Source organism: Salarias fasciatus, chromosome 18, assembly GCF_902148845.1.
Source record: "Salarias fasciatus chromosome 18, fSalaFa1.1, whole genome shotgun sequence".
Taxonomy (NCBI): domain Eukaryota; kingdom Metazoa; phylum Chordata; class Actinopteri; order Blenniiformes; family Blenniidae; genus Salarias; species Salarias fasciatus.
In genome coordinates, this window is record NC_043762.1 from 21275065 (window position 1) to 21292953 (window position 17889).

The 17889-nt window shown below is 43.3% G+C and overlaps 3 protein-coding genes across 7 annotated transcripts; 1 reads left to right on the forward strand and 2 right to left on the reverse strand.

The window, feature by feature from the left end:
* Positions 1-112: 112 nt before the first annotated feature.
* slc35a3b (solute carrier family 35 member A3b) lies at positions 113-11458 on the reverse strand. Of its 5 annotated transcripts, XM_030114696.1 has the most exons (9): positions 9270-9356; positions 7567-7626; positions 4131-4371; positions 3892-4046; positions 3610-3732; positions 3367-3541; positions 2356-2474; positions 2071-2204; positions 1689-1776 (listed from the first exon to the last, which is right to left on the reverse strand). In XM_030114696.1, the coding sequence occupies exons 3-9, from the start codon at positions 4321-4323 to the stop codon at positions 1689-1691; spliced, it is 987 nt and encodes a 328-aa protein (XP_029970556.1). In that variant the 5' UTR covers positions 4324-4371; positions 7567-7626; positions 9270-9356. The 5 variants fall into 5 exon arrangements, with proteins under 5 accessions (XP_029970553.1, XP_029970556.1, XP_029970558.1 ...); XM_030114693.1 differs by lacking the exons at positions 7567-7626; positions 9270-9356 and adding an exon at positions 6591-6751 and having other exon boundaries at positions 113-1776; XM_030114698.1 differs by lacking the exons at positions 7567-7626; positions 9270-9356 and adding an exon at positions 11297-11458.
* A 1016-nt stretch (positions 11459-12474) lies between these two features.
* Positions 12475-15033, forward strand: imp3 (IMP U3 small nucleolar ribonucleoprotein 3). The gene is made up of 7 exons (XM_030115502.1): positions 12475-12709; positions 13298-13405; positions 13567-13641; positions 13807-13886; positions 13995-14046; positions 14132-14204; positions 14347-15033. Exons 1-7 carry the CDS (start codon positions 12573-12575, stop codon positions 14371-14373), a joined length of 552 nt encoding a protein of 183 aa, XP_029971362.1. The 5' UTR covers positions 12475-12572; the 3' UTR covers positions 14374-15033.
* On the reverse strand, positions 14980-17875 carry sec22ba (SEC22 homolog B, vesicle trafficking protein a). The gene is made up of 5 exons (XM_030115501.1): positions 17642-17875; positions 16902-17011; positions 15841-16001; positions 15618-15764; positions 14980-15534 (listed from the first exon to the last, which is right to left on the reverse strand). Exons 1-5 carry the CDS (start codon positions 17714-17716, stop codon positions 15380-15382), a joined length of 648 nt encoding a protein of 215 aa, XP_029971361.1. The 5' UTR covers positions 17717-17875; the 3' UTR covers positions 14980-15379.
* Positions 17876-17889: the final 14 nt, after the last annotated feature.

Here is a 17889-nt window from a genome sequence, read left to right on the forward strand (position 1 = left end):
GTGCGGCGTAAACGAGTGGAGATAGCGCCAAACAACTCATTCAAATGAAGAGTGTGACAGCAGTCGGGAGGCATATATCACAGCTTTAATGGGGCCAAACTCTACACACACCAGGGGTAGATGGGATGCGACTCTAATCAGGCCACGCTGTACTACAAAGTTCCAGAAATCTTTTAAAATCTATGCTCAATAGGGTTGTTTTTCCTTTATTTCAACTCGTCCTCGTCCGATGAGGCCATACCTCAGTATCTTCTCACTCCATGAGTATTCTGCCTCAGATATCTGCAGATAAACACAGATGAAGACACCCTTTGTTTTATCGCTGTGGTCTGTCCAGTGGCTCACGATGGGCTCGGTCCCAAGTCCCGGTCTGCCACTCCACACGCCAGTCACATGACGCACCGTCCATCTGTGCTTCTCTCCAGGTCCACATCTCACCTTCCCATATGCCGGCTTCTCGTCTCCCGTCCCGAGCCACCTCATCCCACACACACACACACACACACACACTAATGCAATGACCAAACTCACAAATATTACTAGAAATCAACATCTATGCAATAATTTTCTGAGTGTAAACTATATTTGCTAAAACATCATGAAAAACATGTTTGTTTGTTTTTCCTTCAGCTGTTCAAATTCTGCATTATCAGGGTTATTGCTGAATAAATGTATTGGTACAATCACTGAAAAATAACCAGAGGTTCAAATAGGTCATATGAATTCAGCGTGTCTCCGTTTGTCACGGCACCTCGGCTCACTCAGCCATCTGTTGCTATAGAGACTGCTTTGGTTTTCACCGCAACTGGAGCTGGAAAAAAAAAAAAAAAAAAAAAAAAAAAAAACAGTTGAAAATATTCATGGGTGTGCCTTGCTCAGTGTGTTTGCATTAGTATGTGTGTGTGTGAGGGTCCTCAGAGAAACACAGAGATGCATGCACACACATGCACTTTGATGTGAGGAAGGATCAAGGCAGAGTTGGCTGCTTTGGCACAGAAGATGCTTTAATTTATTCATTTGTTCTTACATAAAGACCTTTACTTTGCATTTAAATAACGACAGAGGGAGTACCCTTGATACAAACAGTCAGGCTGCGATGAGCAAGGTCGAAGCAGCCGTATGTCTTTTGTATGAGATCTTATCTCATCTTGCATAAAAAGGACATTCAGCATCTTTGGACAGAGGTAGCCCCTCCTTACTGCAGCAAGTTCGCTCCTTATTCCACCACTAGATGGAAGCTCTGTCATTGGTTCCTCCTTTTCAGAAGTCAGCCTTTCAGCACCATAAATAACCAATATTGTCTTGTAATTATATCCCCATTTCCAGCATCCTACATCCCATAAATACAAAATTTAAATATTACGCTAAACATTTTTCTACTTCCCTATGATGTTGGCTTCATCATAACCTTCCCTTAGTCGTGCCTTTAAATTGCACGGTTCTCTCAGCGTACCTGAGTGTGATCACATGGCCAGTCGGCCTCGCCCCTCTAGTCAGCGATTCATTAGAAACCAGCGAGCACGTTGTCCATCGCTGTAGCAAACCTGCAGTCACAGCCGAGCCGTGATGGGTGGCATCACATTCACAGAGTCCTGCTCCGTCGACGGGGTTTCACTAAGGTAGTGTGTGTGTGTGTGTGTGTGTGTGTGTGTGTGTGTGTGTGTGGCACAGTTCATAAATGTGTCTCGCTACACTTTGACCGTGGCGGAGTTTCCAGGCTTATAGCCGTAAATGAACGTAGCAGCAATAACCAGCACTGCCCCGATGAAAAACAACCTGAAAGAAGGACAGGAGCAGGGAGAGGACAGCGTTAGGAAACGAATAAATACAATATATACTGAACTACCGACGGTGAGTCTGTTTCTACACGACTGAAGCAAACGGCAGGGTTTTTAGAAATAAGAATGTCTGCAACAAACCTCACGGTCACTGTAGCGGCTCCTAATAAATCTTACCTTGAAGCGAAGCTGCTGGCACAGCTCGGAGACTCAAGGTTGTGAGTTTTTCTACCAGTGAAAAGTTTCCGAAGCAAGGTATTTGAACAGAATGAAGGAGCATGCAGGTGTTTACCCGGTGGGAGTGAAGTCTTTCAACAGGAAATATGAGATGAGCGTGGACAGGATGATGGACAAGGAGGCAGCAAAGCCTTTGAGGATGTTGTCTGCATATTTAATAACAACTGCAACAACCAGACCACCCAGAGCCTGCAGGCAGAGACCACCGGGTTAGGAACGGTCCGGAACACTCAGACAACATGAAGATAAACTGGAGGAGGAGGAGGAGGAGGAGGAGGAGGACGAGCACAAGATGACAGAAATTCACAGATGCAGCTGGAATGTAAAACACTGTCCGAACCTGCAAGGTGACAACAGTCCAGGTAATACGGTTGTAGCCCTGAAAGATCCCAGACTCCCTCACTCTCTGGATGTCGTACACCATCATCCCGATGAAGCCAAACACGAAGCTGAACAAACCTGAAAGAGACGCCAGAGGTAGAGTTGAGAGCGAGACAAGGAAGGGAAAAAAAAAGAAAGACATCTCAATCCTGGCGATAAAAAATGATCACAAGCTAATTCCAACCCAGTATGCTGGAGCAACAATTAGTGGCAGAACAAACAGATAAGAGGAAACCCTGGCATTCTGGCTGGGGAGTTGGGGTTCTGTAAGGTACAGATTTGAACTAAACAGCAGAATCGGGCAGGTGCAAAAATATCAAACCAGAAAGCAGATTTGAAAATAAAGAAACCTCTCCTGTGCGTGTACAGATTTATTCTCAAATAAAAGGCACATTAGTGGAGTGTTTTGATGGAGGTTTGAGGAAGTCCTGCACTGCTGTGCTGGTTTTACACTGAATGACAGCAGTGCTTTTTGAACACACAGTTTAACTCAGTGCCAAACTGTAAGATTTCACAGTAAATATTATAATATATTAATTGTATCTATCAAACATGTCAGCAGAAAGATTCTGTAATTGAAATAGCATCCGGACAGTGATTGAATGTCATATCCGTCATGTCAGAAGGCGGAGAACCCTCCCTGTAATGCTGCTGAACCTGAGAACCCTGTTTGTCTGAAACACGATCCTCATAATCTGGTCCAGTCGACAAGAGAACAACTCTCAGCGCGGCCCATCCGCCTGAAATCTGATCAGGCTTGTTACAAGCGTGGCCTAATTACATGTATTAACTATGACTGTTATCCTCTGGCATGGCATGTGTTTGAACTGACACCAGAAACACACGCAGAGTGTGTGTTTTCTCACACAGAGACAGTGTTAACGCCTTATTCCAGGATGCCTCCTCTTCTCACACACACCACCGCTTACCTGCCGGAACAAAGTGAGACAGGGAGGTCACTTCCGCTCACCCAGCTGAATGTTGCGAAGCCACACGCTCTGCTTGGTCTCCTTGAGGATCTTCTCGAAGTAAACGCCAGCGAAGCCGCTGGACACGCAGGCCGTCAGCACCGCCATCAGGCCCACGAACTGCGAGCTGGAAGAGAGGATCTTCTCCTCGGATTCCTCCCCAGACGTGGTGGGCCACTGGAGAGGGTGAGGAGGGGGGGTTTCAGAGGGATTTCTTCGTGGCGGACGTTGCAGTGTCGGTGTACCTGAACTAGAGCGACCCCCGTCATGAGCAGCAGGAGCGAGAGCCACTGGTGGCAGCCCAGCCGCCGCCCCAGCATGGTCACGGAAAATATCGCCGTGGTGAGGATTTTCAGCTGATACGTGACCTGTGAGCGACACGGACACAAACATCTGAGCTGAGAACCGAGTTAGCTTTGGAGTAGAATGAGAACCAGTGAAAGGGCTACTCCTCAAGAAGCGCCATGAAACAGCTTCATAAAAAAGCTGAGGTTTGATCAAAACAAATCCACTGATCCATCCGTCACCTGATAGGTGGCTGCATCCAGGTTTGACAAGGCGACGTAGAGCAGGTTGTTCTGCAGGGTGTAGATTCCCGCAGGAACGGCGAGCTTCAGTGTCTCCAGCGGTTTGTTCACGATCTGCTCCTTCAACAGCTGTTTCATTCCTCTCAAGCTGTAATCTGACAGAGAGAGCGTCAGAATGGATTTATTAGAATATGAATTTATTCCACCATAAATGTCCCAAAGAGACACTTCCTACTCACTGTTGTCCTTGAAGACCAGGACGGTGCAGGTGATTATTTTGAGGACTTCGGCAGACACCACGGCAGAGGAGGCCAGGTACTGGGGTCCTTCCTCCTTCAGGGTGCGAGAGTAGCGCATGGTGAGCACCAGCGAGGTGGTCTGCAGCACCAGCACCCCCAGAGACAGGTACTTGAGCTTCGAAGACGAGGCCATGGCGGCTGCCTGCGCCGGTTTGTCTGAGCCTGCAGACGGAGAGGCGGCCTGCGGGACAGACGTGAAGACAAATCAGGCCCGCCGTCTGACTTCCACCAGTCTCAGGGACACAAGATAAGCTCAGCATCCCGTTCAGTGGACTGAGCGATCTCGGTGCAGATGAAAATGCAGATTGACTTTGCGGTGTCAGCTGTAAAAACAACAACAAAGAAGTTCGTACACACTACGGCCGATTTGAATAAGCTTCTGTGGGTCGGTTTGCAACAGGAGTTCCTTCACACAAGGCCAGAAATACATTCACAAACAAACCCTGGGTGAGGACACACAGCCGAGTGTTGCACTGGGACGGCTAACCAAACAGCCGCCGAACCGGTGAAAAATACGAATACAGAAACCTGCTCAAGTAGGAATTAATATGCAAATGAAAACACACAAGAAGTTGCTTGTTTTGTAAGAAATTGACCACAAAAAGTCTGCAAGTCATCTTCTGGTAACTTCTTTGAACAGGAGACACACTTTTCACTGCTCCGTTCATCACAACATGTCTGGGATTTTACAGTTTAGTTCTCATTTTACACAAGTAACAAAAGTAAGAATTACGTTTCATTGACTTCCAGTGGGATTAGTCAGAGTTGATTCTGCATGCAGAGAGTTGACAGTTAAATTTCTGTGCACTACTGGTGTCACTAATGGTGACAGATCACCAGCGCATCAACAGGACAACACAAAAACACACATCAGATACACATACACACATACAGAGCAATTTACAGACACGCAATCAGAGGAACCAGGGATCGTCTCCCTGACGAGTGAAACTATGCGGCCCCAAAGCCATCCATCTTTCCTCCAGGGAATCCTGATGTAACCTGCCCTGTGCTGCAGGCATCGGAGAAAAGAGAGCTCCACCCATCCATCACATTTCCTTCTTTTACCTCAGCTACAGGTCGCAGGTCTCACGTGTCTCGTATGGGACTCCATCTGCAGGCTGTCCCGCCAGCTGGCCTTGGTGGAGGCGCGTCAGTGATCCAGGCATTACAGGATTCACCGGAGTTTATCCAGCAGCGCTAACGGTGGAGAATGAGAGGCTGCGGGACTCGAGGTTGGTCCCGCTGCTGGACAGGAAGATGAAGGAGTCTCTGCTTGACTTTTGGACCCGGAGCATGCAGGACAAACTGGTCTTTGCAGCAGCTGGTGGTTTGAATCCACCGCTGTGGTTTGGCTCGGCTGCAGGGCGGAGGGAGGCCGCTGGAGTCGGCTGACAGCAGTGTGGGAGGGGAATTACGATCAGCTGTGAATGATTACTGATTACCCTCCCCTCCTCTGATGGCCTTTAAAGGCTTAAAATCAGTCACTCCAGCAGTCAAAAAACAAATATTAATAATACTGTTATTTGCTAATTTCCACCATTGCTCAACAAAAGTTTGCAAATCTATTCTGGTGATTTTAGTGTTTGAACTTGTATTTGCAGTTCTGGCTTTGGTCCTGCTTACGATTATATAACTGTTATTGACTCAAGGTGTGGACAGAATTGAATAGAAAACACTTTATTAGTCACAGAGAGAAATTCTTTACACCATTGCTCCAAACACAATAGAATATAAATAGAATGGAATATTAAAATACCAGATACCGTAAGTCCATCTTAAAACGCCCATGCTGTGACTGTAACTCTAAGAAAAACATTCCCGATCGGGAAAAATGTGCCGTGTTTCACATGAGAAGGTAACATGAACGACTTCATCGCGCTGGAGGGAAACTGAAGAGGAAAAAGTCAAACCCTGCACTCTGAGCACAGATGAGTTAATGATTCGTGGAACAATGCGTTGCTGGAAGTTGCTCAACAAAACCACAGTTCAGATTTCTTCCTCATGTTGCTGGAATTTGCAGTTTCACTGTGACAACAAATAAACTCACAAGTTTAATTTGAATACTTTCAGATTGGTTTCAGATGTTTTAAGTCAATTATTAACCTAAAACATGAAACTCTTTCAGTTTTTCAGAATTGATGTAAAGTACCATGTTCATTCTGAGGGTCAGTCAGACTGCAGGCCCATTTCTGTGACTTCATTCTTTTCGTTTGTTCAGTAAAAAAACTACAATCATTGCGCCACTGCCGACACTCGCCAGCAAACACACACTCTGTCCACACGCATTCCGGCTTCCACAGGTTTAATTTCACTTTCACTAAAAGTGCAGCTAGATTGCAGATAAGCAGAAACACACTCCTCGACTGACTAAAGCAACAAAAACGAGACAATCTTTACCAGATTTATTTTGCCTGAGTCCTGGAGAGCTGCAGAAAGACATTCTTCTCTCTTTGGCTGAAAGTTTCCTGAATCAAGCATGTTTTTTTTTTCTTTTCTTTTCTTTTCTTTTCTATCAGCACCACCAATCCTTCCGTCTTTTTCTGTCACCGCCTACACATGGCCCCAAATCTGAAAGAACCGAAACAAGCAGAGAAGCAGGATATATGCAGACAGTATATCCAGAGTCACCTGCCGCCCCTTCTGAGTGGTGGGAGGACCTGAGCTCTGTCTGTGGTTTACAGAAGGTAAAACTGTGGGTTTGGCCCCGGTGGATAATTAACCTATTAACGTCTTTCTGCCAACACCACTGGCCGTCCTGGCATCACCACAATCCGGACCCACATATGAACATTTTCAGCAGTTTCTGGTTCCAGCAGCTCATTTCAAAACTCTCACAGTGAGCATTTTGTTGAAAGCGACTGTGATTTTTTTTTTCCACTTTAAGTAACACACTGAGAGACAAAGTGGCACAATGTCGGGTTTGCATGATGTGAACCGGTGGAAAGAGGATGTACAACAAGCTGAAAAAGTCAAGGAAGTGTTGACAGAGGGGGAGGCGTGGCGTGTTCAGCACACTGACCTCCTTATGCAGCTGCAGGAGCGTGACTGCACAATCGCCCTCTGTGTGGCAGGGTGTGTGTGTGCGTGTGTGTGTGTGTGTGTGTGTGTGTGTGTCCTCTACACTACGACTCTCACCGCTTTTCGTGGAAACACACTCTGAGATACCTGGAATAACCCTGAGCGTTTATGACATTATATTATCAGTGCAGAGAAGTCACACACCACAAAAATAGCAGTGGCTGCTAACTTTGAATTAAAAACTCAGCTATTAGCTGTTAGTTTATTCACTGCTGGCACATTTACTGCACATAACAACCATCGTAAATGAGGTATCTTGTTTGTTTGGTTTTTTTTTTTGGTTATTATCACTTACAAATAAATTCAGTCGGGCAGGTTGTCAAACAGGCCTGAACGGAATTCTGCGGTCTGTATTCTGGAAGAGAACAATGACAAACAGTGATCCTCAACACACATCAGCTGAAGGCTGCTGTCAAACACACCTGTCATTATATGAAGTCTGACACCGAGGCATCCTGCACCGTCACAAGAATTCACAGAAATAGTGTTTAATACAACTTAGGTTTCAAAAGTTTGGCCTTATTTTTGACATAATTTATGTATGGATGCAATATTTCAGCGACTGTGTTCATCAAACAAAACCAAACCGGCGGAAACCTGATCGGAAAGTGTGTGAACTCCGATGATTTGAGAATTTGCCGAATGACTGAGGTGCTTGTAATTGTCTGTATTTGCTTTGTTGTGGTCACTGTTACTAAAATGAGGACCGACAGCATCAATTCAGCTCGAGCCATTCAAACAGAAAACAGAGAACAAATCGTGCTTACTAAGCTGAACAGATCGGAGTCGTTGTGATTACATTTAAATATTTGTCTTTTCATTACGGATGCACGATATTGGATTTTTGCCGATATATCGAAACCCCCTTTTGGCCGATACCGATATCGATAATCACAAGGTTTTTTTTTCACTGTAAAGAAAGCCAAGTCTCTCCTGTATTGGAATTTACATGTTACTCTTATTGTGGCAGTCTTATTTGTTTAAGAAACACACATAAAACAAGACAAAAAAAACGTTTGATTTTACCATAAATAGGAAATGCATTATTTTTTCAAACTCAAGACATTCAGTGTTCAAATACTGAAGAATAATTTCTTTAGATCACATTAACTTTAAATGTACAATGCATATTCAAACATAACCAAGTTGCATTTGACTCTCGAGCTACTGTAACAACCTGGTGACAGACACAGAGCTCTGCGGTGCAAATAAATGAAGTGCTACATTTTATTTAAGGAGCTTTTTCAGATGGAAAACGATAATAATCCTAACTGAACAGCCGACTTACAGGGTGCTTCCCTGAAATAATACTAACAAAGTGCTTTAACAAAAAACAAGCGGTGCAAAAATTTTATCGAGCTAGCTCAGACCTAAAATGCCATTTCAGTGTAAGGAATGAGGATAAAGAACAAAACCTTTTCAATTAAAAACTTTTTTTTTTGCACACTATGGATGTCACCGCGCGCGCCCAATTACTACATCACCTTATCGGCTGTGAATATCGGCAGAAATTTTCATATCTGCCGATACCGATAAACGTGTTTTTATCGCCGATATTGCCGATGCCGATATTGTGCCGATAATATCGTGCATCCCTACTTTTCATCTATTCCTTTGTTATTTAGTGTCAAATACCTTCCACCAACAACTATGGTACTACAAAGTGCAAGATAATAAACAGCAAGAAAATGTGTTTGACTGCCCCACAGCACTTTTTCGTTCACAATGATATTTTTTTAAGCATCGCTACCTGTACAGCATGTCTAGCACTGGGTGTTTTCAGCACTCAGTAAAGGTAACCCTAAACCAATGACCCATTCCTCGTGGTGAGGAAACCACAATCCCTCTTTACGTAACAAACTTGGTAAAATAAGTTTAGTTCTTTCAGAAAAAAGGTAAACCAGGAAACCCAAGTCCAGCTTAACATGCTCAGACATGCAATAACCCCCCTGCCCCCGTCCCCCCTCCACCAAAAAACAGCAAAAATTCCCCACAAACCTGTTGAGACCGTCCCAGTGACTGTATTGGTGAGGAGGGAGCTTCAGTCTGACGAAACCCGCTCTGCTGACTCGACTCAGAGGAATAATGAGATGAAATGACACCCGGTTAAAACACCTGGCTGTGATATAATCACATTCCGTAAATCAACTCCGCCAATGAGAAGAAAGGCTGAAATCCAAACAGACAAGAAAGGTGTCTCTCATACTGAAAACCCGTCATAAAACTGCACTAAATATCTCAGCTTTCTTTCTTAAACACTTCTGGAAGGAAAGTCGATGATTCCAAAGGAGCATAATGAGGATTAAAGAGCCTCTGGAGTCAAACACAGATGAGTTATTAGCAGTGATGTGAACTGGTAATCAAAAAGAAAGGTCATATCTGAAGAGCAGGCTTGTTAAGATGTAGTAGTTTTCATGTCAGTTATGTGAAGAAGTGAAAGAACATCAATGAAAAGGGACAGTATGATCATCTGCTTCAGATCAATGGGTGGATACAGTGATATAGAGGTAAAGGACGGACGGCTGGATCAATACCCTCTGATGATCACAGTCTCAGAACAGGGTGACCGGCCACACACAGCACATTTAAATACCTCCAACATCTGGCTCACTCAGGATGGGTGATTTGGAATTGATGGAGCAGAGCTTGGTTTGATTTCATTTCATTTTTTTTCATTTTTGATGCCTGGTTGAATAAGAATAAAGCAGGTAAATCTTCTCCTGTGTGTTTTGTTCTTTATAAAGGACTTGCCCGATTCAGTGCTCCCTCTGGTGTTCACTTCAGCTCCCATTAGTGTGCTTTCTTTACACAGTGCCACAAAAAGGGAGGGAAAAAGAAAGAAAGAAAGTGACAAAGACTCCTTTTAAGACTTGGCTCTCAGAGTTGATCCCAGCTGGCAGTGAGTAAAAAGCAGAATCCACGCTGAAGATCAGAAATCAGCACAGAGAAACACAAAAACCAACAATGGACTGAACATGGAGGCCTTCTTACTGCGGGAAGAACCCAACACATGCATGAGAAGAACATGCAAACTCAAAGCCCATAGGAAGGATACACTGGCAAGCAGAATTTAGGGAAAATCAAATGTTTCAATGTAAATATAAGGGTGGAATCATTTCTAAGCCTTAAGATCAACTGGGATACAGCAGCATCCTTGATAAGAGAGGACAGGGATGACAGGAAACTGCTGCAGGGCTCAGTGCGACAGTAACTTTCTCCTGTTTCCGCGGTATGACTGTGTGACCACGTTGGTGACCAGTAGTTTGTGACACACAGTTACAGGTATAGGATGAAATATTCAGGCTATTATAGCACATCTGTTCTGACTTAAGCAGTCATTTACTTTAGTAGCAAATGCATCATTTCCAAACCCTCACTGAGAGGTTTTAGGATAACAGAGAAATATCAGAGTGGACGGTCAGATAAAGCCTCCTCTGTGAAGCAGAGGACCCCTCCTTCTATCACAACCCCCTTTTTTTTGGTTACATTTGGGACAAATATGCTTACAATTCAGGACACAGGACAAGACAGGGCAAACAGCTGAAACTGAGAGGCTGCCTCAGGGCAAAGTGAAGCTTTGGGAAGGTTCATCCATCCATCCATCCATCCATCACTGAACAATCTGGACTCCTGACTGGCAGGACGCGGTCTGGACCGTCCACCACAGGAAAACACTCCGAAATCAACAACTACGGCGAGCCTATGGTCACGAATGAAGCTCGCGTGGAGGGTCTGCGGTTAAGCGAGAGGAAACTGGACGCGAGCTCGGTGCGTTCCGGCGCGCGCGCTCACCTGGTGACGTGGTTCCGTGCGTAAAAGCTTCGAGTGTTTTTGTTTACAGTTTGTCCTGCAAATAAGGAAACCTTGAACGCATCACGACAGGACTTTAAGAAAAGCTAGCGGGAAGACTGAGTGAAAACAAATATCACCGCAAGATAATGTTGCATCTTTTGCACTTCGCGTGTGAAAGAGCTTCTTTAGCAACTCTTCGTTGTTAAAAAAAAGAAAAAGAGATGAAAACTCACGTGAAAGACTTGATTTCAGCCGCAGACGTGGATGCAGATTTTCAGTTGGCCGTTTTAAAACTCTCCTTTCCGGGATCTGTCATGGCTAAAACTCCAGATCGTCTCAGACTGGGGTAAAAAGAATCAAAACAAAGTGTTCTTTCGTCCGCAGCCGGACCGAAGCTCTCCTCCTCAGCTGCGTTCAGTGAATGAATGAATCCCGCCGTCAGACCGAGACCATGTGTGGCGCCACCCAGTGTTTCCTGAGGGAAGTGACATAAACATTAACTAAATGAAATACAGTATTATCATAGACAATGACAATTATTAATAGTAAATTTGATTCAACCCGGACCATCGTCTTTGGCCTCAAGAATGAAATATATATATATATATATATATATATATATATATATATATATATATATATATATATATATATATATATATATATATATATATATAGATAGACATTTTTTTGGCAATCTGAAATATTTAAAGATCAGCAAGTAGGAGAAAACAATAGTAATCATTAGTAGTCATGTCACTGATTTGATTTCTATGTATTCTACTATCTGTATGTATAGTAAAATTGATATGTCAGCCAGTTTGCTTCGATTTGTCCAGATTTGTAAATATGTCCTCTGTCCAGTCAGTAAACGCAGCACAGTCCTGAAAATAATTAACTCATACCAGGACTACAGACAAATTGGGTATTAAAGTGTTATTCTGCCCCTGTTCTGCACCAAAATTTGATTATTTAAAAGATAATTGAATTTCTAGTGCATTTTGCTAAATGCAGATATTGATTTTTAAAAAGTGGGGTCAGGATGTGGCTCTTGAGCAGCCAGATTCTCATACCTGCCATAAACCAGTAAATCAAGGCAAGGCAGGCAAACCAAGACACATTTATTAATACAGCAGCATTCAGACACAAGGCAATTCACAATGTTCTACAAAGACAAAAATAAATACATTAAAGCAAGGTGATCAGAAATCTTTAACTGATTTTGAAAAAAAAAGGATTTTAGAGAAATGATAGCTTTTCTGTTTTTAAATTAAAAATTATTTTGGCTATTTATTAACTATGTATCAGAAAGGTTTGTTTATTTATTTGAAATAATAACGTTAAAGATTTTTTTTCATTAAAATAGATAGTAGTTCACTCTCCCTCCAGCAGGTGGCGAGAAAGCGCCGTGACGCCACGCGAAGAAGACCAACACGTGTTTCCGGTTTTGCTCCACGTGATTCCGGTGTGGGGAAAAAGACTCGAGTGTTCGTAACCTGAAGTCTCAAGATGGTCCGAAAGCTGAAGTATCACGAGCAGAAGCTGCTGAAGAAGGTGGACTTCATCAACTGGGAGGTGGACAACAACCTGCACGAGGTCAAAGTGTTGCGGAGGTTTCGCATCGAGAAGAGGGAGGATTACACCAAGTGAGTATCAGCACCAGCAGGCCGGTCGTGTTATTTTCTGGACCAGATCAGGATAAAGGGAAAATATCTGATCATACTGACTGTTTCATGTATCTGACTGCAGCCTCCAGACATCATCTGGTTAAATCACAACCATCATGTGAACACAATTAGTTTCTGTAATCATTTCTGTTGCACCATGCAGACAGAGCACAAGAAAGTACAAGAAACACATCAAATCAAAGTAATTAAATAACCCCCCCCCCCCAAAAAAAAATAAGAAAATCATTTAGGTGAAAGAAAGCCTGAGGAGGTAATCGTGTTTTAAGGCGTGAGTGTTTTTATATTGCTGACATATTTCTGAACTTTCTGAAATTAACTTATATTTGTCTTATCCTGATTCTTTAAATACTCTTAAATGTACAAAATAAGAACAGTGAAAAAAAATGGGTTGAAACATTGTGGGCTTCCCTTGCTGTGCAGAATAATCAAAGACTTGCAGAAGCAAGTTTTTCAGTAAAAGGAGAAGCAAAACTACAAAAAACTTAAAGTGTGAAACATTTCAATCACTGTCGTCAACCTGTTTTTTTTCCTTCTGTGCTTTCTTAGGTACAACAAACTAAGTCGTAACATCAGAGATTTGGCTCAGAAAATCCGAGACCTGGACGAAAAAGACGGCTTCAGAGCTCAGAGTACACACCATCTTCTGGAGAAACTGTGAGTAAAATAACATTTATTTACGTCCATCTCTGTTGACAGACATTTCTGTTACCTTACCGTGTTAATTTCTCTGTGTCTTCAAGTGTTTATTGATACATCTGTCATTATGGGTGATGATGTTTTTTTCCGTTCTGTGACGAGTTATCTCTTCATCCCAGGTACGGCATCGGCCTCATCCCCACTAAACAGAACCTGTCCCTCACAGAGAAAATCACAGCTTCCTCGTTCTGCAGGTACGTATTCAGGACATCGTTTGGATTAAGTGAAGCGTTTGTCAGAGCTTCACACTAAAAAAGGAAAAAAAAAAACCCCAACATTTTATATTCACTTCATGTGTCTGAAACCACCCGTCCTGTTTTTCTCTGTTTGCCTGATTGGTCGACGCGTGGCTCCTGCAGGAGGCGGCTGCCCAACATCATGCTCAACCTCCGCATGGCAGAAAACCTGAAAACAGCCATAACCTTCATCCAACAAGGACGTATCCTCACTGCAGCTGTTTCTGCTGTTGCTTTAAAGCCTTTGAGGCCTGAATAAGCTCCATCTGCGTCCAGATGTTTCAGGCTTTTGTCCTTGACTGCAGCCCCAGATGTGCGAGTGGGACCGGACATCATCACCGACCCGGCCTTTCTCGTCACCAGGTGGGTCTAAACTCGCTCTACAGCAGCTCCTCCTCCACTCTGACCGCAGATTCAGACAGAAAGCATCTCACTGCCACTTTTTCAGGAATATGGAAGACTTCGTCACCTGGGTCGACTCCTCCAAGATCAAGAAACACGTCATGAATTATAACGAGGAGGTGAGTAACTCCTCCAGTCATGTAAAGAAAAAAGTAAACGAGTTGCTAGGGACGGGGGTCAACTAAGCCTTAAAACACACACATCGGTTTTCCAGTAATAAAACACAGGTGTGTTTTGTAATTCGTGACAATTCTTTTGCAGAGAGACGACTTTGATTTGATGGCGTGAGGCGGGTTCCCACGTCGCTGGAAGAGAGAGAGACGACTGTTCAGCCTGAGGAGGAGAGGAGGAATCTGACTGGCTTGAAGACGGAGCTCTTCTCTTAGCTTCACGCTGTTTGACAGACGCTGGGAAGATTTAAACATTTGAAGCCGACTCTTATCTGTGATGGAGCAAAAAGCTTCTTTTCTTTTTTTTTAAAAGGATCACCTTAGATGTTTACACAGATGACAGTTGATTTTATTTAACAGTATGTACAGGAACAGAAAAAAAAAGTCTTTATTTTGTCTTTTTCAGTTTGGAATCCTCAGATCTCTGACGGCATTTCTGTGCGTCTTGTTAAAAATCACACAGGCTACCTACCTTTATTTTTCACCCCCTCAAAAAACTATTCCTCCTTTTTTAATTTATTTTCAGCCTCATCAGAGCTACGAGCGAATCCACTGCAGTTCAGGATACTGCTGCTGCTGCCGTCTTCATGTCAGGGATCGTTTCCTCTGTGGATCCGTTACTTTGGTCTGTCTCTTTACTTCCTGATCCCTCCTCTGAATTAAAACTGCAGCAGTTATCTGAGGTCGTGTGACTTTTAAAAAAAAAAAAAAAACCCACCAGCTGTTTTCTCTCGCTGTATAGATGTTATATAAACTGTTTCAACACGTCTTGAATTTGTGTCACAGACGCAGAATAAATACTCCGTTTGATAAATATTTAATTGCATTGAGACTTTTTTTTTTACAACAACGTAAACAAACATTTGCTTGTATCACAGAATTAAGGCTGTGATTAAAGCCGACAGTCTTGGAAAAAGTCCCCTTCACCAGTGTGTAAACTCAGAAATCTGTCAACATCTTGTTCTTTGCAGCAAACAAACACGTTCCAGTAACGTTTAAACTCGCCATGAAACAGTTTCCTCCAGGAGGACCATCCGAGGCCCGGGGCTCAGTTACAGCTGGACGATTAAACTCCGACTCGAGGCACCTTTAGTGTTCCAGACATGGCTTCAGCCCTTGGTTGATCAGAGCCACCAGAAACGCACGTAGACGATGAGCGTGATGAAGAAGACGGCCACGGCGGCCACCTTGGCGTAGGTGGAGCGGGTGTTGAGGTATTTGGCGTCGCTGCGGTACTTCTTCGACAGGGTGGACAGGTTGCTGGCCTTTGTGTCGAGAGCTGAGCGGGGAACGCGTTGGGATGGATGTAAACATCCTGAACACATGAAGCTGATGAAGGACGGAGCAGGAGGCTGAACTCACCGGAGAGAGCCTCTCCTCTCTGCAGGACCTCTTCGATGTTGGCCACCATGATCCTCTGCACGTCCTGCAGCTCCGTGTTGATGCTGCCCAGGTTCCTCCGAGCCCGGCTGTCCACATACGACTTCTTCGTTTTCTGGATGTAAGTGTCTGAAAACAAATCATAATACAGTCAAGAAATGCTGCTTTTTGTGAAAAATCAACACAAAGTTTTTCCCCGACTCACCAAACTCGATGAAAGTGTACGGTCTGGTCACTGTGGGAACTCTTCTTCCATACTGGTCGTAGAACTCGGTGTGAAGAGCCTCCAGATAGGCAAACGCCATCTTTTTAGGAAAGGAGGCCTCGCAGAGGGTCAGGTAGCACACACCCTGCGCGATGAAATAACTGGAGGAGAAGAGTGGTGACTGTTAGGCCAACTGGATTCGTTTTAACTTGATGGCCGTAGAATTATCAGATTACATGGAATGAATGTGTAACACTTTTTCTAAAATGTCTTCAATTTTAGAAATCTGTCTGTTCTCCAATATTTCTGAGTTTTTTTTTTGACAGCGGTGAGTTAAAAACTTGAGACATGCTTGTGAAACGTGATCGGACAGTCCAGGAAGTCTTCGGCCCAATAGTGACTCAAATGTGCACAAAGTTTTCTTCATTTTAAAGAATGAAAGCCTGTTTCATTTACTCGCTGGGAAATCAGAAAGAAGAAAAAGACGTTATTTAAAGAAAGTACAAAGCTCCTCCGCTGGAGAACAGACTTCCTGATCTCCTCAGCACTGCTGACAAATTCACCTCTTTTAAACCAGGCACCATCATTTATTCAAACTTTTCATTTTACTTTTTTTTTTTTTGCCTTTATCATCATAAGGCTTTTAATTTTTCAATTTGTGTTTTTATACTTTTTCTGATGATTTTGTTGCAATGTATTGATTGAATGTGTAAAATGTTGAGGATTGCCTCGTGTTTGAATGATGCGATACAAATACATTTGTTTTGCCTTGTATATTATTGAAGTTTGGAATAATTAAATAACCTTTTTCTCTTAATTAACGTTAATACGCCACATTCTCATGTGAGTCTCATTTTAAAAAACCAAGGTAAGACATACAAAGACCTTGTTTTTAACATATTTGTCTAAGTTTTTTAACGATATATTCATTGAAATGTATATAACTGTAAATATTCATAGTAGAAAAACACAGTCTATCTGGCTGACAGTGATCTAAATGAGCTGAGGCTGAATTTCCTCCTTGAAGCCTCACTTTGAGGAGTTGTTGTGGGACATCTTACTGAAAGCTGAGTTCTCCGGCCTCCAGCGTGCAGCGATCTGGACTCTGAGCGTTTAGTCTGCGGCACAGCTGCTTGGCCTGGCTCTGGTGCTGCTGCAGGTCTCTTCCTGACTGTTGAAGGACCAGAGACAAGCAGCCAACAGCTCATCAGGTAATAGCACAACAAGTGTTTTATCAGACTGACAGTATGAAGGCCACAGAGCCGGGGAATGAAAACATCTGGAACTATGCAGCTCCATTCAGACAAAACCTGAAAAGCAATTCCATATCATCCAGAGTTCTCGAAGTAAACATTATTTAAGCAGGAGAGATAGAGTAGCCTGATACTCCTGCTTTGTCCTTAAAACAAAGTTATTCTCATTTGATTTATTAGAACTAAATGAAATTTGAAAATTCAAAATGTTTTCATTTCTACCAGTGATATCCTAAAATAATGAGCTTTCACATTTGATCATTTCACATTCTGGCCTATTGAGCAAAAACAAATGATCAGTTTATATTTACACACTGATATTTCATTTAAATTCATTTCCTTTGCTTCTATGTTTGAACCTTTTCTTGTTCTTATTCATTTTAAATTGAAAGTGTTTTCATCCTGCGTGTTTGGCTTTACATGGTAATTTAAATAAACGACTTTGAATCGCCCTGTAGCTGAAATGTACCATAAAAATCAGTTTCGGGGTGTTTGTTAATGTTTTCGTGCTGCTTCTCCTCTCTGACGCTAGCTGTCTTCATTCATACCTGCTCGTCCTCCTGAACGGACGCGGCCAGCGGCAGGCCGTCCGCCAGCCGGGCGATCATCGTCAGTAAAATCATCCTGCTGGAGGCCAAAACGCTGTCACCTGTCCGGTTTGAGACCGATTACAAACTTTAAAAACTTTCTCTGCTCGGGTTTTGATGATGCAGGAGCGGTGAGTTGGAAGGACGTTTCCGGTGCGCCGACAAATTCCGTCCGGGTGACAACTTGTTGTTTTTTATTAATCCGTCTC